Here is a 25081-nt window from a genome sequence, read left to right on the forward strand (position 1 = left end):
ATAAGGAAATATTCATGTGTGTCTCCTGCAGCGCCGCGAGCCAACACGTGTGTTTACTCTGTGATCAAACTGCACCGACAGGAAGCCTGAAGGTGACTCTCTCCATGTTTCCATGCATTAGTCCGAGTCGTTGATGTTTTAAAGTGATTCCACTCTGCAGGACTTTCACCTGATGATAACGTCACAGAGTCACAGGTGTTTTCTAACCTTCATCATGTGACTTTTCTCTAATTGCAGGAAATCCTCAGGCTCAAACCGTCCACGCCTCCTGCTGCGAGCTTCTGCGACATGTTTCACTTTCAAAATCATTTTGATTCTTGGAAATCAGTCAAATCAAATTAATATTCATTGTGCTGGTTAATAAAACATAACATCGTGTTAACCCTTTGTTTGACTTTCACACAAACATTCAGAGGAACAAAGAAATATCTGATTAAAATCTCAGCTCGTCCTTTAAATCTTCATCTGAGAGCTTCCAGCTCCTCATCAGATCCATGTGACACAGCAGACCTGCAGCGGGAGCACGCCTCTTTATTTCCAGGCCGCTGACGCTCCCTGAGTCACTGAGGACGAGGAAGGAGAGGAAGAGCGGTGCAGGGACAGACGAGCGGTGCAGGGACAGACGAGCGGTGCAGGGACAGACGGGCTCGAGGCGCATCGACAGCTCTGCAGCTCCACGTTTGTTCTGAACATGTTCACGCTGCTGGTCTCCTGTCACGTTTGGTTCCTGCTCTCAGGTCTGATCGGCTGCACGGAAAACTCCACAGGTACCAAAACCTCCCGTTGTTCTGTCCTCGTCACACTTTCAGGGAACGCTTTGGTCGGGGAACCACGAGGAAACATTAACACACTTATTCTTATTCATGAGTTTCTTTTGTTGGGTTAAAGTTGGACTGTGCGCGCCTCAGTTTACTTTAGTTTTCTACAGTTGTTGTTTCCAGTTTTGCAAACTTGATCAAATTCACAGTTTGTTTGCACTGTAATCAAAACATCTTTTTGTGTCAAATTTCCATAAAAACATTTTTGATTTACTGAAAATGTAATAACTCGCATGTTGTTATAAAAGTGTTCATTGAAAGACGATTATTTCTTTATTGATGCAAAGGAAGTTAAAAATGAAAAAGCTGCTCCTGTAAACATCATAAATCCACAGTTCATAACTTTATACGTGTTTAAAGTCAGTGAGTGTAGATTTCCTCTGACAGAGACATCGTTCATCGTCGTGCTCGATAAAACTCTTTCCAGCAAACATTTTGCACTATTTTTGTGTGTTTCCAGTAACGTTGTAATTTTAGACACAGAGCATGTTTCCATGAGATAAAAGAGGAAATAAACTGAAGCCGGAGCATCAGCAGGATGTGAGTGTCACGCAGCTTCATCACATCATCTAAATATAGAAGACGAATAACTAAATGTGTCAAAAAATGAGAACCTACACGAGACTGTATATAAAAGATGACCACAGCAACATTTAAACCTTTGCACTGTTTTACATTTGACTTTTAAAGTGTTGTGGACGTCGTCATCTTCAAGTCTTTCAGGCAGAAGTTACCTGTGCTAGCTAGCTTGGTTAGCAAACAGCCTCTATGAGAAAGTGATGGACGCTCTGTTAGTGTTTTGTTAACCTCACAGTAAACCACGCTAAGCCTTAATGCAACCTAACCAGGTGAGCTCACCTGTGTCCTGTATTAGTTCAGTCACATTAGAGGACCTGCAGCTGTGTTTAAAGTACATTTACTTTGTCTAAAGTACATTTGTACTGCTTGAGTTTGACAGTTTCAGATGTGTGACCCCGTCCTCTCCCCCAGCAGCGATCTGGTTTTCGGTCCCTGAGAATCACCACGTCTGTCTGCCGTGCAGCAGCTCTGGCAGCTCAGACGTGATCTGGACTCTGCAGGATCAGGAGGTCCTGGTGACCCGACGAGGCGGCTACAAGACCAACAAGGACCGCCAGCGCTACCTCCTCATGGTTAATGGCGGCCTCTGCGTCCTGCATCTGGAGGAGTCGGATCATGGAGGATACCGCTGTAACCAGCAGCTGGTGGCTGAGCTGCAGGTGCTGACAGGTATGCTGGGGGTGGAGCCACCAGGGTGGGTGGGGTTGGGGGTGGGAAACAAATAATAAATCCAGGGAAAGACGAGGAACAGGGAAAAGCTTTACGACAGCCTGGCAGTGAAGGGAAACAGGACAGGCTGCACGGGAGCAGCTGAGGCTGTTTAAGTAGCACAAACACAACCTGGACACCTGCAGTCGTTCAGCCCTCACTCTGCCACATGCTGTTATCTCCTGGTCATTCATAATCGAACTGGGTTTCCTCTCATGTGATTCTGTTCAGGCTTAAATCAGTTTGACGTTTGAAGGCTCGCAGCGACAAAATAATAAATCACCTCAAAACCGTCCAATCAAAAGTAACGAGCTTGTTTTCAAATGTAAGGAGCAGGAAGCACTGATATTTGTTTAAACATGTAGCGAGTAAAAGTGAAAAGTATAAAAGAAAACAACTACTCAAGTAAAGCACAGGAACCTGAAAACTCTACTAGTACAGTAACAAAGTATTTGTACTTGGTTCCCGCCGGGGTACCAGCCGGCTGGGAGCCAATGACTCTGTCCTATCAGAGACAAGTTACACAATGCAAACCCCACCGTCTGCACACAGCAGGCAGATGCATGTGTGGCAAACACTCCTGTGAACTGAGCACTCACTTCTCCATCAGCTCCGTCAGTGCACAAATGTCTGCTTATCGCTGACGCAGCCTCGCCAAAGTAAGGAAGTGAGTGTGAAACCTAAAGTCTGCACACTTACACAGTCACTAACGCTTCAGACTGAAGAATCGATGACAGCACAAAGTGCCTTCACACTGATGCAGACACATTATAACCACAGAGAGGCTCAAAGGAAGCGAGCGGTTTGAAGAAGGACGTGTCGAAATGATCTGTTTTCTATGTAAAAGAGAAGTGGATGGCACGGAGGCACCGAGTGGGAGTGATGTGAAAATAAAAACATTTCCACTGTCTAAATTTGTCACACACACACCTCCAGAAAGATGACTGGATATTAAAGTGGAAACGATAAAAACAGGAAATCTGTGGCCTAAATATGAAACTGAGCGAGCAGAAACAGCCGGCTTATCTCTGCAGAGCAGCTCGTCATTATCACACCATCTTTAAATAGGTCATTGAGTCTGTTTGCGTGTTATTCCATGCTATAATCGGTGACCTGACCGCGAGCTTTAGCAACTCTGCGGTGAAGCATTCACACACCATGGCAGTGTGTGAGGAGCTGCGCTGCTCATCCTCAGATCTATGAGCTCAACACCTCCAGCATGAGTGCAGCTGCAGAGAGGGAGACGAGTCCACTTTAGTTTGCAGAGGCTGTAACGGAGGCGATCATGGCTCAAGAGTTGGGCGTTCGCCTTGTAAACGGAAGGTTGCCGGTTTGAGCCCCGGCTCCAACAGTCTCGGTCGTTGTGTCCTTGGGCAAGGCACTTCACCCGTTGCCTACTGGTGGTGGTCAGAGGGCCCGGTGGCGCCAGTGTCCGGCAGCCTCGCCTCTGTCAGTGCGCCCCAGGGTGGCTGTGGCTACAATGTAGCTTGCCATCACCTGTGTGTGTGAATGGGTGGATGACTAAAGTGCTTTGGGGTCCTTAGGTACTAGTAAAGCGCTATACAAATACAGGCCATTTACCATTTAACCAGCAGACACCACAGCAGCATCCTCTCCAACAAAAACCTGCTCCTCACACAGAAGGTACCACAGCGACGCACAAGCACCACGACAACGTCACTACATCTGAAACTCGTCACTGTAGAATAAAATCGGCGCAGGTCTAACAAGAGGCCATGAACAATATCACAGCTGCTCAAGTACAGAAGGTCAGCAGTGACAGCACGAATGTCTCTGCGTCTTCTCCTCAGGTTGGGACTACACGGTGTCCGCAGGCCGGACGCTGCTGCTCCCCTGCAGCGGCTCCTCCAAACCCAAACAGAGATGGTTCCAGCAGAGGGAGGGCAAGAGGCGCGAGGCCGTCCTCACCAAGTACAGAAACGGTACGGTGAAACCAGAGAGGGGCGGCGGCCGGCTGAGCTTCACCAACGACGCCCTGCAGATCCAGGACCTGCAGCCAGAGGATGCTGGAGAGTACGTCTGCAACGGGGTGCTGCAGGCCAGAGTCACGGTCCTCACAGGTGGGTCACAGGTGGGTCGGTCCAGCCTGGACTCACCTGCTGCTTTCATTTTGTCTGTATTTTACACATGTTCATGTTTTGGTTTTTTATGTGTGTTTACAGGTAAACAGCAAATATTTGAATTGAAATGCATGTTTTATGAGTTTTGTATTCATGTTTGTGTAAAGCAGGATTTAAACATAGAAACTGTTTTTATTCCCAGCACACGCAGAGACGAGCAGCCAGCCTCCGTCCACCAGCACGACTCCATCACCTGCAGTCGTGACAGCAGGTAACACCACACACATCATCATACATCTACACTCAAACATGTAACAGCTGTGAAACAGTGCTGCTGTCTTCAATCGTACATGGATTTAACAAAGCTGTCCCATGTGCTGCGTTATAAATGGATCTACGTCATACTTCCTTAAATCTGTCTGTGGCTGCAAATGTTGTCTTTATTTAGTTGTGTGTGAAATATAATTGACCACAAAGGAAAATACTCCACGGCACACAATCTTAATCCTAAAGTTAGATTTCTTTGTTTTATTCATTGTGATAATTTGGATATACTTTCACATGATCTTTAACTTTTAAACGTGGTAAGTGTGTGACCAGTGTGGGTGTGTGCGTCCTCTCGTTCTCTTTATTAGAAGTGGAAGAAATAAAGAAGAAGAGCAACACGAGACCTGAGAACGGTCAGTCCTGCTATAAATCACGTGTAGTTTTCTGCCAGATGTGTCACATGTTCATGGACCAGATGTTGTGTGTGCTCTCAGTTCTGCTGCTGGTTGCTGTCGTCAGTGTGGGCTTGATGATCATCTTCTTAGCTGCTGTGTGTGTGTTGCTGACCAGCATGAAGTGCAGGAGGAAGAAACGCAGAGCTGCAGGTGAACGTTTGTGTTTCACTTCATTTTAACTGGAAACGTTTGGATTTAAGTTCCTGGGTTTAAATAATCGGCCAGCACAGCTCAGGGTGTGTGCAGGTGGATGCTGTTAGAAGTAATCCTGCCTGAGACTATGACACTGCGCCACCTTCTGGCACAGACTGGTATTACACAGAGTGCGGCCGTTTCCTCTTGTTTAATTTTAGTTTGAGTGAATTTAATGAAAGAGTAAGTTATTTTAAATGTCATGATAAAAAAAGAAGAAACTATGATTTTAGGGACGTGAGAAAGTTTTTATCATCAAAGGTTTTTTGATGAATTCATTCATTTATTTATATCGAATATTTGATTTAAAATATTTATATTTGATATCTTCAGATTATTCACCTTCACTGCTTCAGTTTTTCATACTGAACTTTTTTCATGTATCATTATCAGTATTTTTAATTATTATTTATTATTCAGTGAAAGTCGACATGTTTATTATATTTCATGCAGTTTGAAGCGTGTTGGCTGATTCATTTATATGTTTAAAAGGATTTGATTGATGAGAGCTGACTGATTCTTTTCTGCAGCTTCAGATAAACAAAGCTGTGTTTGTCTTTAAAACATGAATCCGCACATGTAAAAATATGGATGTTGCTATGGTAATAGAATCCAGTATTAGACTCAGCGTGTTTTCTGATGATGCTGCGCTCTTCATCTCTTCATCATCACCTCTCCATGCAGCAGCACCGACACGTGACGACACGGAGCTGCAGCCGTGGACGACGTCCAGCGCACCGACAGGTAACCTCACCAGGTGTTTGATGTCCTCGCATCAGTCTATGAGGGATTAAAACGGTGTGTCCGTCTGCAGAGGGTGAGGACTTAGAGACCCCGCCCCTCTGTGGAGAGACGATCCACTACGCCTCTCTGGGCCGACAGAACTGGAGGGAGAGACCCAGCAGGAGTCCGCCGGAGCAGAGCCACCACAGCGTCATCTACTCCTCTGTCATCAGCAGACCTGCAGCGAGAGCTGAGCACAAACTCTGAAAGCTAAAGTCTGAATGTACAGTCGTGTGACGGGAAGCTTTAAAATCACATCCCTGTGTGAAAGTGCAGCTTACTTTCACTTTGGCAAAAATACACCTGTAACACAAGCTGTTAAAATCCTGTCAGTCAGTTTGGTTTGCATGTTTCACTTTCACCCTCTGCTTCAGCAGAGCTGGTTTCACCGAGACTTTACATGTTACACCGAGGAGTCGTTTACAGGCGTCCACGTGTGGAGCGTCTTTGTAAGCAGAGGTCAGGACAGATCGTGGTGTCAGAATCAGTTTATTAGTAAAAGACAAAGTGTGGAATCTGTTCATGCAAGCAGAGGAACTCACACAGACTCAGAGCAGCACAGCAAACATATTTACAGCAGCAATATTCAGACAGATGTTTAAACACAGCAATAAAACAAACTCACAGACATGAAGATTAAAAACTGACCCGAGGGAACTATTCACACATTTATGGGTAAAAAGCAAGTCTCCCTGCTGTGGCAGCATTTACATTTATGGCTGTTACTTTATTATTAACAGGAATGTTTTACAAACATTTTATTTTCTTTGCAACTTTCAGGATATTTAACATTTAAAGGTTCTTAAACTCTCTGAGGTTTTCTGCTCACTGAAAAAGAAATCTTCATTGTTTCCACAAAAAACACAAAAAAATAAACTAAAATCTAGATTTTGAAATCTACTAATCAAATATATTTTCACAGTTTTATTAATTTAAAAAATTCATTTACGCTCATTTAAAGTGCTTCTATCTGTGGTCATGTGATGCCTTTGAGTTCTTGCACATGTTCACTGTTGAGTACAGGACCTTCTCTTCAGCCAATCCGGTTCCTCTCCTGGTGGTGGGGCGGGGCTTGTCTGGATGCTTCAGGCTGGAATAATGCAAAGACTCTTCCTGCAGAGATACAAAGAGTAAAAAATCTGATTAAACTGCAGGTTTGCTGCCAAACTAACATGATGAGTGAGTTCATGTGTGAGGTCACTGCATTTGGCTTCCCTGCACTTGGTCGTGCTCAGCACAGACCTGTGAATCCTCTGAATCTCAGAGTTCAGCCTGTGCTGAAGAAAAAAGCTGCCAAATATTTGTGTACATGTCTCAGTGAAAGCACCTTTTCCTATTTTACTGGCAAAACATAAAGAAATGAGGGTTGGCTCAAGACTTTTGCACAGGTCTGCATATGGAGCTTGTTTTTAGACTGCAATAATAAAACAGAATAAATGTTTGAAACTCACAGACTGAGAGATTCACTCATTTTAATTATTTGCTCGTAAAGTAGGTAACGTGATTTTTAAAGATTGTTCGTGTGAATCGACACTCGTGACCTCCCACTGACCTCTGTGACCCGGTGATCGGCGTCCTGTCTCCGTGGGTTACAGCAGGAGCAAACAGACGGTTTACCTGCAGAGGAAACGAGACGTGGGACAGGTGAGGAAGACGAAGCTGACACAGAGCGAGCGATGTGACTGTGAGGACATCAGAACATGTGATCGGCCCTGATGTACGCCCACATCAGAGCTCAGCACAGGCAGCATAATTAACTCAATATTAAATCAATGAAGGGATTTTATCCTGTTCCACTTGTGTCACACATGACCAGCTCCTGTACAGGTCCTTCTCAAAAAATATTAATATTGATGATTTTGGCATACATAACTCATGAAAACCCAAAATTCCTGTCTCAAAAAATTAGCATATCATGAAAAGGTTCTCTAAACGAGCTATTAACCTAATCATCTGAATCAACGAATTAACTCTAAACACCTGCAAAAGATTCCTGAGGCTTTTAAAAACTCCCAGCCTGGTTCATTACTCAAAACCGCAATCATGGGTAAGACTGCCGACCTGACTGCTGTCCAGAAGGCCATCATTGACACCCTCAAGTAAGAGGGTAAGACACAGAAAGAAATTTCTGAACGAATAGGCTGTTCCCAGAGTGCTGTATCAAGGCCCCTCAGTGGGAAGTCTGTGGGAAGGAAAAAGTGTGGCAGAAAATGCTGCACAACGAGAAGTGGTGACCGGACCCTGAGGAAGATTGTGGAGAAGAACCGATTCCAGACCTTGGGGGACCTGCGGAAGAAGTGGACTGAGTCTGGAGTAGAAACATCCAGAGCCACCGTGTACAGGCGTGTGCAGGAAATGGGCTACAGGTGCCGCATTCCCCAGGTCAAGCCACTTTTGAACCAGAAACAGCGGCAGAAGCGCCTGACCTGGGCTACAGAGAAGCAGCACTGGACTGTTGCTCAGTGGTCCAAAGTACTTTTTTCGGATGAAAGCAACTTTTGCATGTCATTCGGAAATCAAGGTGCCAGAGTCTGGAGGAAGACTGGGGAGAGGGAAATGCCAAAATGCCTGAAGTCCAGTGTCAAGTACCCACAGTCAGTGATGGTCTGGGGTGCCATGTCAGCTGCTGGTGTTGGTCCACTGTGTTTTATCAAGGGCAGGGTCAATGCAGCTAGCTATCAGGAGATTTTGGAGCACTTCATGCTTCCATCTGCTGAAAAGCTTTATGGAGATGAAGATTTCATTTTACAGCACGACCTGGCACCTGCTCACAGTGCCAAAACCACTGGTAAATGGTTTACTGACCATGGTATTACTGTGCTCAATTGGCCTGCCAACTCTCCTGACCTGAACCCCATAGAGAATCTGTGGGATATTGTGAAGAGAAAGTTTTGAGACGCAAGACCCAACACTCTGGATGAGCTTAAGGCCGCTATCGAAGCATCCTGGGCCTCCATAACACCTCAGCAGTGCCACAGGCTGATTGCCTCCATGCCACGCCGCATTGAAGCAGTCATTTCTGCAAAAGGATTCCCGACCAAGTATTGAGTGCATAACTGAACATAATTATTTGAAGGTTGACTTTTTTTGTATTAAAAACACTTTTCTTTTATTGGTCGGATGAAATATGCTAATTTTTTGAGATAGGAATTTTGGGTTTTCATGAGTTATGTATGCCAAAATCATCAATATTAAAACAATGAAAGGCTTGAACTACTTCAGTTGTGTGTAATGAATCTAAAATATATGAAAATCTAATGTTTATCAGTACATTACAGGAAATAATGAACTTTATCACAATATGCTAATTTTTTGAGAAGGACCTGTATTTTGATTGGCTCTGGTTTATCAAATCGAACCATGTGACTCCCTACTGACACCCACAGGTGACCCGCAGAGGTGACAGAGTTACATGCGTGACTTCATCCTCCAGCATGACCCCCACAGTCAGCTTGTACTGTGCCAAAATAAGACTCAACACAAGGGGGCGCTATAGCTGCCCTCACAGCAAACAGTGACTTTTTGTCATGATAACGGAGATAGAGATAACTATTTATTACTGTGACAATACAACAACTCATGATGATGAGTTTCAGTGTACACCCCCTCCATCCAAAAACGAAAAAGGTGTGTTTGCCTTCAGTGAAACTGTATGTTAAGCCCCGCCCCCGCCCCGCCCCCCGGCTGTGTGTAAGTGAAAGCGAAAGTTTGGGGAGTCCGGGGGGCAGACGTCGAGCTTCTCTTCTGTCTCTGCTCGTTTTTCAGCTCGGTTCCGACCTTTGGGTCCTCAGAGGGGGGCAGATATTTGTCCTGTGAAGCCGGAGGACCCCGCCTGCTGTCACACCGTCCTCTCAGCAGCAGCATGCCGGACGTCAGGCTGTGCCTGGAGGCCGTCTCTGCGCTCCTGGGCTGCAGAGCCGAAGCGACCACCGGAAGCTCCCAGTTCACCCCGCAAGACCTGGCCAACGTCGTGGCCCTCAAAGAGTTTTACAAGCAGGAGGGCTTTAAAGAGCTGGAGTACCCCAGCTTGGGGACGCTGTCTCTGCACGAGTTAGACGAAGCCGACATGTACAGCTCCCCCCCGGCCCTGGAGGCGCCTCCGGACAGATCCCAGTTCACTGTGGAAATCAACACGGAGAACTTCTTCCATCCTCAGTACGACTACGACTTCACCAACGTAAAGGTGAGCTGCACGGGCCTCTCGGGTTTCTCACACAGCTGATTTTCCTCTCAGACTCACCTGCAAGATGATCTTTAACTACACGGTGACATTCACACTGCAGGTCTTAATGCTGAATTTCTGTCTGCTTGTTCACACTACAAATAAAACAGCAAACGCTCTCCAGTGTGAACCCTCAAAGCGCAAAAGATGTCACACACAACGCGTTCTGTTTGGACCCAGAGCAAACAGGATTGTTTGACTGATGGCCTTAATATAAAGACTTCGGACTTCACGTTTCCCAATTTTTGCTTTAAGTTATTTTGTTATTTACATAATAATGTAAATAACCTAATAATGATCCTTATTGCTGTTTTAGAGGAGCGGTGCTTCTAGTTGCAGATTTCTGTCAGAATCTGCAGATTATACAGGACAAATAAAATGTTCACGTTTCTCCAACGTTGTCTTCCCAACAGTTTCATTAACATCTGCACCGGATGGCCAGGAAGCGTTCGCGATGTCTTATCGGGCGCTGATAATTGGCGTCTGTCTTGTGTCAGTGACGTAAAAGACGGATTTAATGCGACCTGACCGTTCAAACAGCAGTCGCTTTGTAAAACATCGGATATGTATCGGATTCAGGACCACATACGAAAGTGACCCAGATCGGATTTGAAAATATCGGATTTGTGCCGTTCACACTGTCATACCATGATCGGATATGGGTCGCATAGGGTCAAAAACTTGCGCTTTCGCCTGCAGTGTGAACGTAGCCTATTCAGCACAGATCTGTGCTTGCTGTTAAACACGGAAGTGACAGAGGGAGGGTCACATTCAGCGTGGAAAAAAACAAACCCATAAAAATAAAATACCTGAGCTTTAAACAAAGGCAGGAAGGTCAAAGGTCGAGCTTAAAGGGCCAGACTCACACGTTCTCTGTGATTGTCATTTTAAACAGAGCGCTGGAATAAACTCTGACAATCTGATCAACTCTAGATCGATGGTCAACTTTTAGAAGTAAACAAATGAAAGCAGCTCAAAGTGAAACTCAACCCTGATTCCTGAGCAGCTCCAGACTTTCTGGAAATGCTGCTGCACTGAAACTGAAAGTGTGTGTGTGTGTGTGTGTGTGTGTGTGTGTGTGTGTGTGTGTGTGTGTGTGTGTGTGTGTGTGCAGACTGAGAGCGTTTGATACTCAGAAGACAAATTTAAACGTAGACAGCTCCTCTGCTGCCTGCAGCACTGAGCTGTGTCTAACACACCTGTGTAAGTGTGTGATAAAGCTGCACAAACAGAGCGAGCAGCCTTCATCAGCAGCTCGGTGTAAACTTCATCGTTCAGACTTTAGTTACAGAGTCGTGCTGTTAGAAACAACCTTCAATGAATTACATTAAAAAGAAAAGACCATCTTGTTGTCATGGTGACGGCGTTTGCTGCTGTTCGTATCATGTCTAAATATAATTTGTTGTTCCTGTTGTCAGGCAGATGTGAGCTTTAAATGATTTCTGACTGATTAGTCTGGTCACAGGTTTGATTCTGCTGTGGGTTACATATGTCACAATGATAAGGAGTGTGTCTGCATGCAAACACGCTTTGATTCTCGCCATGCTGATCAGATGTTGTCCTGAAACTGACTTCAGCTCTGACCTTTGACCCCTCTGTTCACCTCCAGGATGGAGATAAGAAGTTCACGCGTGGTAACGAGCAGTACGTCCGCCCCTGCGGGTGGAACCGCGTCGCCCTGCGGGTCGTGCAGAAGTACAGCGACGGGGACAAGTGGCTGGGGACGGGGCGGGACGCCTGGCCCGTGTCCTACCAGGGGAAAAACATGGACGGCTCCCTCATCCTGACCCACGGCGGCAAGCCCGACGACCAGCCACAGTTTCTGGATGCCGCCGCCGCCTCTTTGTTAACGGAAGGGACGAAGGGCCGAGGGGTGTACTCCACGCCGGACATCAGGATCGCAGAGAAGTACTGCAAGAAGTTCAAGTCCGGAGTGGACGGGAAGACGTACCAGGTGGTCCTCCAGAACCGCATAAACCCAGAGAAAAGGAAGTCGTGCCAGAGGCAAGGCGTCTGGTTGGTGTACATCCCCGAGGACAGCAGCGACGTGAGGATGAGGGCCATCGTGCAGGAGTCCATCCGCCCGTACGGGCTGCTGCTGAAGCAGGTGTGATGCAGCTGTAACGACCTGCCGTCACTTCAGCTTCAGGATTTTCACATTGTTAACAAAACACTGAGAACATGCTTCAAATTCCCACGCGTGGGACTAATACAGGTATCTTATCTTATGCTTACTCCGGGCTCGTGGGAAGACGGGCTCCTGAAAGCTCTTTATTGGGAGGGTGTGGGAATAATAAGCAGAGGTCACAGTATCGTCTCTTTATCCTCACAGTTTAGTAAAAATACGACTGTCTGATCAAACCTCTCTGATCCGAGCTGCCTTTGAGTCTCCTCACAGCTCCGAAAATTCCACAAATCACAACATTAGATCCAAACCCCCATTAAATAATCTATCATATCAAACACAGGAGGCGGGAACTGGCAGCACGGTTAGCGGCGTCCTGCCTCACGCTGGGATCCTTTCACTCGGTGTCAGGGTTGGAGGTCAGACCTCTGAATCCCAAACTTCTTCACATTCCTAGTTTTTAAGACTCGATAGTGAGGCCGGATCAGAGGGGCAGACACCTGTCAGTCACAGGTGAGCGCACACACACCGGCTTTAAGATTTTACTAATTAAACTTCATGTTGTTATTTTTAATAAGGCTAAGATACAATAGATGGATCCAGCAACGACTGCAGGTTTCATTTTTCGGACCTCAGAGCTACATCCAGGTGTGTTTCCAGTATAGGCTGAGGGTCGTCTGCAGAGACGCTGAAACTGCTGATAATAAGTGGCATTAGTTTGAATTCTCGTCCTGTTTTCCTTCCTGTCTGATCAGCAGCACTGGATCCACTCTTTTATTTGATGTGTCAGAGATGGAGATGATTTTGTTTCAGTGTTGTTCTTATTTCATGTATCTGAAAATGTTGCTGTGAGGTGTGACGCCACAGGTCTGATGTTTTTCATGGCATCATTTTAAATGTAAGAATGTTAATGATAAAGAATCACTTATGTTTAGCTTGTTCGGGGTCTCCACACTGCCATCAGCTGTGAGAACAGACGTTGTCCTTGTACATGTGAATTTGATTTGTTTGAATGGAATTAAACTGAGAGTGCACTCATCTGTGTGTGAAGCCTCTTTTTATGATATTTATAAATCTGAAAACCAGGGGTGTCAAACATAAGGGCCGGGGGCCAGAATCGGCCTGGCAAAGACGCCAGTCCGGCCCCCTGGATGGTTTGGAAACGTGAAAAATGATTAACTGAATTTAAGTTTAACAGCTTTTCCTTTAAATAAAGAGACCTGCACTCATGCACGGATCCTTCCAGAACACAAAGGTCCTTCACAGTGTTTGTTTGATCGAGCTGGTAAAACCTGTTCATGCAGGACGCTGTCACCACGATCACACACACCTGACCTACAGACCTGCCACACATCGTTTCAGTTTTCATTTTTAAGCTTCAGTTAAGTTTCATTTTGCAGGATTTGTTATTAGCTTTCCATCTGCATCATAATCTGAAGCTGAGTGACAGTGTTAGCGTGATATTTAAAAACACTACATTTGTGTCAGTACTGCAAACACCTGTGTAAGCATCGTGTTTGTCAGCCGACTCCACAGACTCGTGTCCCGAGTTTAATTTAACAAACATGCAACAAACAATAAACCTGTAATATTCATATACGCACCTTTGAATACAGACAGGAAGTTAGACTCACATCACATTATGAGTGAAGCTGCTTCATTACCACACGCTGTTGATATGTTTGCTCATTACCTGCAGATTCAGTGTGAACTGTTTTATGGGCAAAGTGCTGTAACTCCTGCCTACCACCAGAGGGCAGTGCAGCTCCAAGTAAAAGTGCAACAATCCCACCTGAACTTTCACCTCAGATAAACTGAGCTTGACAAACGTGCCACAGCTGAGCTGAGGAAGCATTACAGGATACATGAAACACACCTGACCACAGGTAGCATCCAGCCACGCAGACGAAGCAGAGGGCGAGCAGCGCCGGGAGAAGGCAGAGCCCCAGACTCAAACACGGCTGCCTCATCCGGTCTGTGGACGACCGCCCGGCACCTGCAAACACACAAATACACACACACCATCATTTATTCCCCGATCCTGCTTCTTTTCACATCGTTGTGCCAGCCGTATAAACCCACACACTGGCTCACTGTGTGGGTTTGAAAGGTTTCACACTGATTACAGGAAACTCATAACTGGAGGAAAAATGAGCTGCGGTGGTGCCATGGGGGCGGAGACTCGTCTTTAAAGGTCAGCGGGAAATCCTAAAAAGGCCTTGGTGGTGTTTCTGAGAACATTAAAGCTCCTCCTGGTGCTGTGATAAAACAAACCACGAGTGACGGTCAGCTGAGCGCCCGACTATCAAGAGAAAATACATTAAAATATATCAAACTAAAAACCATTAAATACATAAAAACTATCAGATCAATACAACAAAAATAGAATATAACATGTAGTTTTATTTCACAGTATATCCTGATGTAACATCTCATTGCAGTTTCTTTCACACCTTTGTTCCAATGACACAAACTCTTATGATATTCATGGAGATATTAAAGGTGTCAGCGCGCACACGGAAAGCTTCACGTGTTCATGTTCAGCTGCTCGGCTGCAGACACGTGGACTCTTGGTGTGAACATTCAGGGGGGGGTGACTCAAACCCTCGGTGCTGTCCTGCCTCTTCACCCCACTCGTTTTTCCACACGCGTGTGACGTGTAGCATGTTTGTCACAAAATGTCAGTTCATGAGACCCCGGCCCCGGGGGCCCCGGGGGCCCCGAGGGGAACGCTGCCTCCGTTCTGCTGTGGGGGGCAGCTTGCTGTCCCATCAGCTGATAGACAACACAAAAATCCTAAAACAGAAGTCCTACTGCTCCTCTGCATCAAACTTTGTCAACATCAAGTTTTCTTCTGATCCACGCGCCAAAAAGTAAAATCGGTGCGTTCGTGGTCGGAAACAAGTCTGTGTTTTTGAACATTGCAACATTTCGACTTTTAGACACAGGAACGGTCCCCGCCTTCTTCAGATCAAACAAAATTGAAGTCAAATGTTTGTGTTGGTTTGTGATGAACGAGCTTTTATTTATGGAGTTATTGTAAACTTGAGACTCGACAGTTTCAGGTCTTTAGCTGCTCTGAGAGGAAACGTGCCAACATTGTTCTGATGGTTTGTTTTTTTCTGAATGCATACTGTAGTTTATTGGAAGTATTAAAAATATTTTAAGTTAACCCCGTTTTTTACTTTAAGAGTGTGATCATGATAAAAACTATCCAGCACTGGTTTATGTTTCACAACATTTTCATAGTAAAGAAACGGGCAGGGTGACTTTGGATGAACCTAGAAACTTTTGTTAATGTCTTTAAAACAAAATCAGCACAAATGCAGCGCACACGTTTCACATCAATTTTGTTTGATCTGAAGAAGGTGGGGGCCAACTTCACTCAGGTCTCCAGCAGAGATCCACAGACCCGGAGGATCGATGCCAAGAACTGAAGCTCGCTCTAGCCTAACTAGACTGAGACACAGAGACGCCGACTGAAGGAAAAACTCAGTGAAGACAAAAAAAAGTTTGGGATCGAATCCCCAGCTGTGACCACAGCCGGACAGCTGCACATGCTGCAAACAGAAACACGACATCCAGCTGAAGCTCTGTAAGAGATCAGGAGGTCACGGTCTCAAAGCATAATGCTTACTGACTGGCGCCACCTACAGGTCCACGCTTGATATCTGCTCCTCTGAGCCAGAAATCATACAGAACATCTGATTCCTGGGAAGTGTTCATAAATCATTTTAAAGAAAGAATCCACGGTCACTGCCTCACTTTTACAAACATTGGTCCCAGCGCTCACTCTCATGTTCCACTGATCTGTTCCCATAGTCATCCTCAACTCAACATCTAAACATTTGATCAAATACTCTCAAAACTGTTTTAGAAAATCCAGAAAATGATTTTAAATCTTTCAGCCTCCTGACCAAGCCTGACAGCCTGGACCAGGAGGCAGAACAACACAAACATTTGAAAAAGGAAATCTTAGATCTTCATCGTGTATCATGAAATGTTCCTGCTGTTTAAAAATCTTCATCCTCAACAAAGTTTCTGAGCACAGCTCAGCTCGAGCTGACAGGAGAAACATCTGATCGTCTTACCGTCCACAGTCAGCTGAATTCCTCTGTTAACGTGCATCTCATGTGCAAACCTCCCGATGCAGAAGTACAGCCCAGCATCCTCCTCCTCCACCTCCTGGATCTCCAGGCTGACCAGGCCGGTCTGCAGCGTCCCGTCACAGTTCATGCGATGGTGGCTGTTTAGGTGATGGTCAGTGGTGTTACCAATCCTCCCCTCTTTAACAGTTAACAGAGGCAGCAGCTGCTCTGAGCGCAGCAGGTACCAGGTGATCTCATCGCTGGGCGTCACGTTGCAGGGCAGAGAGACGTCGTGGCCCACCTGCACCACCCGGGTGGAGCTGTGAACAGGTGAGGCTGAAGACAGGTGACATCCCACAGCACCTGAGGAGTGAGCACAGGTTAGGACAGCGTGCACCTGAAGGCTCCTTCATATCACAGAAAACACAACAGGAACAGGTCACAGGTGTGCGCTCCACAGCTCGATGGAGCTCACAGTTCCTGCTTTATGGTTTTTCACAGAGAAACCGTTTTCCCATGAATACTGTTAATTTTACTGCACATGCTCACAATGAGTCAGGCTGAGGGTCGTGATCGACATGGAAACTGCTGTGACTCCCTTAGTGCATATTTACAGCTTTAGAAATCTTTTTTATTACAAAAACATTTTTTGACAGACTAAAATTGATCTGAAATTATATTATCACACAGAAAATAACTGTCCAGCCTCTAAAAATGTTCCCGTTACTCCAGATAAACATGTTTCGTTATAAAAAAAATAATAATATGGATAATATAAAATAATAAAAATAAAAAACACAATTTTCCATAATTCACAAAGTCTCATCAGCAGCTTTGAGCCACAAAAAGATGCTGAATGATGCTGTTCAGGTCCAATAAAACATCAATAACTTTAAATACTAAAATCCATCACAGTCTGAAATGCTGCCCTACAAAAACTCAACTGCAAATATAAACAAACATTTATAAAATTAATTTCTCATCACAAAAGATAAAAATAAAAACAGGAAGACTGTGCAGACACAAGTATTAGTATGTCTTTATTAATATTACTATAACAATAATAATTATACATATTTTCAGTACAATTACTATGATGAATATGAGCATACTTTCCTTTAAAACCCTGAGGATCGCTTTCTATTTGTTTATCTGTTTATCAATCTAAATAAATACATGTACACATCAAAAAACAAATTTACAATATCTAACTATAGTTTAAGATTTTTTCAATGCTAAAGTCTGAAAAAACAAAAAAATCAAAAACACCATCAGGTTATCGAACACAACAGGAAACGAGCGAAACGAGATTATTAATCCAAAGAAATGAAAACAGATCCTCGTCCAACCTACCCGAGTCTTTTAGTATTATTATTATTAGTAGTAGTATTGTTGTTGTTGTTGTTGTTGGACAAAGCCTCCAAAAGAACAAGCGCAAATCTAAAACTTGTGAAACTTGGAATTTCTCGGTAAAGATAAGTGAAAGAAAAACGCGTCCAGCTACAGGGAGGGGTGAGCCCCAGGACACCCAGGAGGCCTCAGGTCTGCACCGGGGTCAGGGACCAAAGTCAGCCTGCAACCCCTCCGTGTGGGGCGTGTCCCGATTCACACCTGTCCGCTCCTTTCACTGGTCATTTAACGCAAACACGCGATCACCACGGGACAAACTAACGAGCAGAAACACAACAAACACCTGCAGGAGACCCGGATCCCTCAGGCCCTGGAAGGTCTGCATTCTGACCTGGAGACTCACTGACACACCCAGGAATTCCATAACGAGCCTGGAATTCCGCAGCCATTCTGAGAGAGTGAGTCCTGGGGTCCGTTCTTCGTACCTCGCTTACTACATCCAAGATCAAATCATCGCGCTAACCTTGAGCTCGCTAATCCGGTTCTCCGAACACACCTGTTGTTGACGATTAGTATAGCTGGATGAAGTAATCTGAGATCACTGGGTGGCTTAAAAGGGGCTACGCATCGATAGTAGAAACATTGATCGGCAACCCTGTGATTGGTCGGCGAAGATGTCGAAGGAGCGCACTCAGTATTTCACGGCAGCAGAGCAAGAACTCTTGATTGAGGGATTTCAGGAGTTTCAGAGTTTAATTAAAACGCAAGGGAACACTGCAAAGACTGCAAAAGCAAGGAGAGAGGGCTGGCAGAAAGTTGCTGACAAATTAAACTCGTAAGTAATCTATTATATCATATTACATGATACCATATTATATTATATCATATTATATTATATTACATTATCCTCTTTCACATTAGAGCCACAACAGGACCCACTAGAACATGGGAACAAGTAAAAGTGAAATATAAGAATATTCTACAGAATGGTAATATTTATCACTTATATTGCTTTTAGTCTCTTGAAAAGAGACCCTGCAATAATCTGTTTGTTTGTTTATAACAGCAACCAAGAAAAGGGCAGAGCAAATAAAGACAGGTGGTGGTCCTGCACCCCCTCGTCACACCCCGGCAGAGGAGCTGGCCCTAGGGTTGAATGCCACCAGACCCATTGTGGAGGGCATCCCTGGGGGCAGCTCTTCCTTAGACCAGCAGCCGGGGTGCAGTAGCAGCAGCACCTTCATAACTGGTAAATGAGCTCATAATTCTATTTGTACAATGTAAAATATTTGGTTGTTGCCTTAATTAAAATGCTTTTTGTACTGTGTAATTTATTGGCATTGTGTGTTTTTTGTGTGTAGTTTCACATAACACTCCATCACTTTTACCTGTTCCTGAAACGTGCCACTCGCAAAGAAACGCAAGGCAATGCACACAGTTTGTGCAGTTGTTAATGCCCGACTACGGTGAGTGGAACTCTTAACATAGGGATCCAACAAGTTGGTTAAGTAAATAATACCCTCACGGGAAAATCGATATGTCTCTATGAGCACACTGTCGCGCTGAGCTAAAGGATCCTGTCTATCCCGCAATATACGCTGAATTCTGAAAACTCTTCTTATCAATCTTGCACCTTCCGCAATGGGTTGCTCGCGTACAAACGGACAGGACATGGCTGCGACAGACTTCCCAAATCCACCTTCGCTTTTATAGCCGTGGTCTCTCATCTTGATTACACGAAGTAATTTACTATTACTACTCTAAAATATGAATTACATCTGAAATAATCAAATACATGAAATAGAATGATTAATAATACATTTCCCTTTTTTTTCGGAAATGACCTGTATGTATCTGTATGAAATCAATAAAAGCATCAAATGCTGCATTATATTTAGTTACATTGATAATATTTATTTATGGTAAAACAGTGGCGAAATATCGCTGTTGCTTTCATATAACTGCAGCGGACATACCTGAGTGGCCGCGATCTAATCCTGTTTACATAAAGTAAGCCTGCTCCCGAGCAGGTTTACGCTTACGGATCTGTTGCTATGACAGCAAGTCCCAGATGAGCTTCGGAGAACCGAACGATCCAAGATCACGCGAAATCGTCAACAATCAAATCCGGCTAACTTACTTAGCGAGGTACGAAGAACGGACCCCTGGACAGAAATCGAAATAAAAACAAACATAAATAAAATAAAACTCACACAGAACGGTCAGGATCCACGTGACACCCGCCATCATTTAGATACAGATCAGTTTTCTCCAGGTGTGCTGCACGAGCTGTGTGCAGCGCGAGGAGCGGTCAGCTCACAGACACACAGACACACAGACACACACAGACAGACGGCGGAAAGTGTTTTTAATGTGGGACGGGAAGTGAGCGGGACTTGACTGAGCAGCAGCAGAGACCACCAACATTTCTGCTGGAGCGTCAAACGGAAGGCACGCGCTGTTCCCGCGAACTCACACCGAGGCGTCAGCAGCTTCACGCGCTCCGCTCAGCTGAGCCGGTAAGTTTCGTTTCTGCAGAGCTGCGCGCCACAGCTGCACTGTGAGCCTTACGTTTGCTTCAAAATAAAAGCCCAGTGATAATATGAATCAGATAATCTTCTTTTCTCCGCTTTTTTACAACGTTTTTCACAAAATGTGAACTACAAGCAAGAATGCTATAATAATGATGATGATGATGAACAGCACTCGGCACCGAATTGGATTCCGTGCTTTTATTTTGACAGGTTATCGCAGGAAATCGAAACGCACGCGCTGGGTTGATAAGCCGTCAGAGGACCCGAGAGTAAACAGAGTGGAGAAACCGCACGCGGGGGACGCAGAAGAAGACTGAACAGAGTTTCCACGAAGCGGACATCATGAAAACGGTCACCGAGCGGCTCCGGTACGACACACTGCACTTCCGGTCTGAGCAACAGCTGCTCCTGTTTATTTTATTATTTATTTTATTTAATTTTTATTCAGCAAACATGCAGGGTAATATCTAAACATGTTGTTATTCAGATATGAAAGCATGAGTGAATTCAGACTGCGTTTAAGGGGCATTCTGCAGGAGAAATAACCATAAAAATATGATTATTAATATTATTATTATTATTATTATCATTAATGATGATGATGCTGTGTGAATGCCTGCTGCGGACCTGCAGGGCGGGACCTGCAGGGAGATCGCTGCGCATGGCAGTTTCGTTACTGAGGAAACGAGTCCGTGGGTAGAAATGAAACTTTGCCTGGTCACGTGATCCGATCATGTGGAAGCTGAGTTTCGTTTCTGAGCGCCGGTCAGAGTTAAGTTTCAGGTGTCACTGCAGCTCACACACAGGACAGGTGCAAACAGCTGGCTGGACAGATTCCACATTACAGGCGTTATAGGAAGTGTATGGCATGTGGACTTCTCATGTCTCTAATGTGTCTCTAATGAGCATTTAATGTGAATAAAGAGAGCCTCATGACTAAGCTCATCGTCTAACCCCGTTATGATGTATTTTCTTGTGTTTTTTTAGGTTTTTCATACTCATACAGTGTCTCCAGACTGGAGCTTTAGTTGGTGAGTATCAGCGTCACTCTCTGAGGTCAGAACTGGTCAATCCCACAGACTGTATAAAAAAGATGCACATCCGTGTTCACGAGGATGTTCTTACTGTGTTTCTTTCTGCAGACTCCTCTTCTCTTTCCTCCGCCATGCTGTCCATCTCCTACATGGCGGGGGACCAGGCGATCCTTCCCTGCAGCTGGAAGTCCCACCTGGGTGAGGCGGCTCTGCCCGTCTGCCACGTCCAGTGGGTGACCCCGTCCGACACGGTGTTCGAACAGCGCGGGAACGAGAAGTGGCAGGCGCCGGAGTTCGAGGGCCGGGTGAGGGTGCCCGAGGAGAAGCTGGGGTCGGGGAATTGTTCCCTGATCATCAGCGACGTTCAGCTCGGAGACACAGGGCGCTACGACAGCTTCATGGTGGTGGACGGAAAGAGGTCCAAAAGGACTCGGGTCTTCATTCAGGGCGTCAGGCTGCTTGTGAGCGGTTAGTGTTTCACATCGTCTCCTTGGAGTCTCGACAGTCTCCTTCTGCTGTCGTTCCTGGAATATTTCATCTGTTTATTGATGACTCTTTTGTTTCAGATCATAAATCCTATCAGTTCCATCAGCCGGGCGAGGACATGGTCCTGCAGCTCTACACCCGTCACTCTGTCAGAGTGGTCTTCCAGGCCAGGTGAGCTGCTCACCTGCTGACAGGTGGAGACGCTGGTGGTGGATTTGTTGGTTTTGTTTTGTCTTTTTTATCATCTCCCACCCTCACGCGTCCTCCCCTCAGCTCTTTATTTCCCCCGCTGACGTAAAAGCTCGCCTACTGCTTAATAAAACGACAGTTTGTGTCTCGAATCAAAGGCTACTGGCTGCTCTGACTCATCCTGTAATTTGTGCTGACAGAGACAGAATGTGGCGTTTGGGGAAAATGATTCGTGCAAAGCAGAAACAGATTTCATTTTGGGATAAACCCACAGATGTGCTGCTGCACGGAGCATGCAGGATGCAAGGGGAGGGCGGGGGTGGGGGAGCTTTCTTGTCAGATTGCTCCGGCTCATCTTCTTACAGGGAGGCAGACGTTTGTGGCTCGGTGGGCAGACTGATCGCGTTGCTATTTCTTGTGAACTCTGAGGACGACGCAGCGTTTTTGTTCTGACAGCATTTACATTCTCCACAGAAACGGCTCGGAGTGGTCGGACCTGTGGATGAGGGGCGATAACAACAGTCAGCGCCTGGAGAAACACCTGCTGCTGGAGCAGCTGACGGTGAAGAGGTTAAAACCATCAGATGAAGGAATCTACAAAGTCCTGGACCAACATGGCCTCGCCGTCAGCACCGTGCAGCTCTCTGTGGATGGTGAGCCTATCGAATGATCTTAAATAGGATTACCTAGATTACTTTAAATGAGTTAGTACTGCAGGTTGTACTCCTGAGAGTCGCTGAGTGCACGCCCTGTGGACAAAAAAACTCTGACAGCAGCTGCTCGGCCGTGGAAACTCAAACCGTGAAGTTCTTGTGTGTGAACGCCACAGGGCTGAAACGCTTGTTTGTCCACACGGTGAATCTGAGCACCAGCGTCGTCTACGATTAACAGCCCTCGACACTGAAGCGTGGGAACGCTCCAGTTCGCCGAAAACAGAGAATTCAATTACAAACTTAAAACAGGAAATGGTTTTTTTGGACCGCGTCGGCGTTTCTGCTGAAGAAGCAGAAATAGAGAAAGTTGAGCCCCGAGCGTCCAACAGAGTCGCGCTGACGACATAGAATAACTGAAGCAGCTTAACCTGTGCTTTTACTGGAACCATCATGTGCATCATCATCACATGTACCTGTCTGTCCCACAGCCCGTCCTGACCGGAGAGTCCAGGAGAAGCTGGAATACTTTCCCACAGGTGAGGAAAGCAGCTGCATGGTGCCCATGAAACAGGGTCTGCATCTGAAGAGTGATTTTTAAGGACATTAAATAAAAAAAGCCTCTGTGTTCTCACTTTGATGTCTTTCCAGATGTTGCTGCCAAAAGCAGCTGTTCAGCTCTTCTCACCCTGGCGGTTCTCGTCCTGAGTTTCCAGACTCTTCAGCTTCTCTGAGTCTCGTCTGTACGAGCTGCACACGTGACTCCTGCACATTACAGCCAGCAGATGGTGACAGTTCACCAGTTTGAGAGCTGTGAATCTAAACTGAGCCGTGTGTGTGTGTGTGTGTGTGTGTGTGTGTGTGTGCGCGTGCAGTGCCCGGTGTTCAAAATGAGTGTGACAAGAAAAGACGAGTGTGTTCATTTTTTCTTGTGACCCTCAATCATCGGCCGGCTTCTTAGAAACGCAGCCGCGGCTCAGACTGCGACGCAGGAGGTTTGTTCTTAGATGTGAAGTCAGATCGTGTAGATTGACACTACGATGGATGGAAACCTGCAGCCTGCCTCTGTTTGTTCACCTCTAAATAAGCCGCGCTCCGATCCTGATAAGGCATCATTTATAAAAGGCACCTTTTAGGTTGCCAGAGTTGAGAAAATCCTCCTCCATCATGACTCTTTGCCTTTTTAGCTCTTTATTTTATCATGGAGACCCCTGCAGTGGAGTGATCACCTCTGTTCTAGAGAAGCACCGAACCTCGTCACCACGGAAACCACTGCCGATCCAACAGAGACACAGATGGAACAGTTTCAGTCACTTTCCAAGCAAACGAGTGAAAGATTCAAAACAACATATCAATGAATCAGAAACTCTGACCTGTTTCAGCACAAAACAGTCAAACAGCTCAGTGTGAACGTCTGCATCTACAGATCCCGTTAATAATGAAAGCACCACCACATAGCAGAGTCTGATCCAGACTGTAAAGTCATCGGAGCTCTAAAACACTCAGAAGACGAGCAGAAAATGACCTGAAACGTTTATGTTTGGGTCTCCTTCACTGACCGTGGGAAATCAGCACTGCCCAGGGGTCAGAGTTTATTGGGGGGGGGTGTCACCGTGATAAAGAGGTAAATGAATGAGACAAAGTGTGATGACGGAGGGTGGAGCACGTCAGCAGCTCATTAACCTTTTGGAAATGGTGCCTTATGAGGAAGTGACTGCTCCGGCCGAGGATTTCAACAGTTAAGAATGTAAAGATATATATATATATATATATGTAACATGTAAAATATGTTTTGTTAAATGTATTAAATGGACAAAAACCACTGTCAGATTCATCTACGTGTGAAGACTGTCTAAGCACAAAGGGCGGAGCCACTGCAGATCAAACGGTCAGATAAATCCAGAGAAGATGAAAAGAATTTCAATGAAAGTATTAAGTTCAGAATAAAACTCGAGTGTTTCTGGAAACGTTACATTTGCAACAAAACGATCTTTTTTTAATCGCTCGTTGCCCCGTGTCCAACACGACCATGGCGCCAAAGACGCCGCCCGCTGTGGATGAACACATCAGCTGGTGTTTCGGGCTCAGAGGCGTCTGTGGTGTGATGAGCTTCGTCCAGCCTCATTGTTATCCACTAAAAAACACTTAAAGTTATTTTAATCTTCTTTTGCCTTTTCTCGTCACTTCCAGGACATCTCTGCACTTAGAAAGGCCTCGATGAGCTTCACAGGAAGCCTTTATCGATGTGGTTGATCAGATTTGTTGTCCTGCTGTAGCTTTGGGTCGTAGCTTTAAACAGTCTTTGATTCTGTGTCCAGTCAGACGTAGTTACATATAATCAAACGATGTCCGAGAGCTTCAGTTATCAGTCTAGTCACACCGTGGTGCGTTTGAGGACGCTGTGATATTTGCTGTGTTGTGGTGTTGGTGACATTCAGACTGCTTTCCATAGTGAACTATAATCATTTAAATTATTACAATGATCTTTGTGAGATGAATAACAACAATAAATAAAGCACG

The 25081-nt window shown here is 45.5% G+C and overlaps 4 protein-coding genes across 6 annotated transcripts; 3 read left to right on the top strand and 1 right to left on the bottom strand.

The window, feature by feature from the left end:
• The first annotated feature begins 619 nt into the window (after positions 1-619).
• LOC134624231 (uncharacterized) lies at positions 620-6094 on the top strand. Of its 3 annotated transcripts, none has more exons than XM_063469190.1 (8): positions 620-767; positions 1809-2066; positions 3917-4186; positions 4389-4457; positions 4822-4866; positions 4948-5058; positions 5785-5844; positions 5915-6094. In XM_063469190.1, exons 1-8 carry the CDS (start codon positions 692-694, stop codon positions 6088-6090), a joined length of 1065 nt encoding a protein of 354 aa, XP_063325260.1. In that variant the 5' UTR covers positions 620-691; the 3' UTR covers positions 6091-6094. The 3 variants fall into 3 exon arrangements, with proteins under 3 accessions (XP_063325260.1, XP_063325262.1, XP_063325261.1); XM_063469192.1 differs by having other exon boundaries at positions 5788-5844; XM_063469191.1 differs by having other exon boundaries at positions 1812-2066.
• Positions 6095-6830: 736 nt separating this feature from the next.
• LOC134624233 (uncharacterized) lies at positions 6831-19983 on the bottom strand. The gene is made up of 5 exons (XM_063469195.1): positions 19882-19983; positions 16322-16681; positions 14107-14226; positions 7436-7500; positions 6831-6996 (listed from the first exon to the last, which is right to left on the bottom strand). The coding sequence occupies exons 1-5, from the start codon at positions 19916-19918 to the stop codon at positions 6850-6852; spliced, it is 729 nt and encodes a 242-aa protein (XP_063325265.1). The 5' UTR covers positions 19919-19983; the 3' UTR covers positions 6831-6849.
• Positions 9582-13259, top strand: LOC134615910 (uncharacterized). The gene is made up of 2 exons (XM_063460595.1): positions 9582-10066; positions 11715-13259. The coding sequence occupies exons 1-2, from the start codon at positions 9746-9748 to the stop codon at positions 12216-12218; spliced, it is 825 nt and encodes a 274-aa protein (XP_063316665.1). The 5' UTR covers positions 9582-9745; the 3' UTR covers positions 12219-13259.
• A 93-nt stretch (positions 19984-20076) lies between the features above and the next one.
• On the top strand, positions 20077-24993 carry LOC134624232 (uncharacterized). Its single transcript, XM_063469193.1, has 8 exons — positions 20077-20187; positions 20413-20570; positions 21190-21233; positions 21345-21704; positions 21803-21893; positions 22386-22564; positions 23053-23100; positions 23213-24993. Exons 2-8 carry the CDS (start codon positions 20545-20547, stop codon positions 23293-23295), a joined length of 831 nt encoding a protein of 276 aa, XP_063325263.1. The 5' UTR covers positions 20077-20187; positions 20413-20544; the 3' UTR covers positions 23296-24993.
• The last annotated feature ends 88 nt before the right edge of the window (positions 24994-25081 follow it).

Source organism: Pelmatolapia mariae, linkage group LG3_W (genome assembly GCF_036321145.2).
Source record: "Pelmatolapia mariae isolate MD_Pm_ZW linkage group LG3_W, Pm_UMD_F_2, whole genome shotgun sequence".
Taxonomy (NCBI): Eukaryota; Metazoa; Chordata; class Actinopteri; order Cichliformes; family Cichlidae; genus Pelmatolapia; species Pelmatolapia mariae.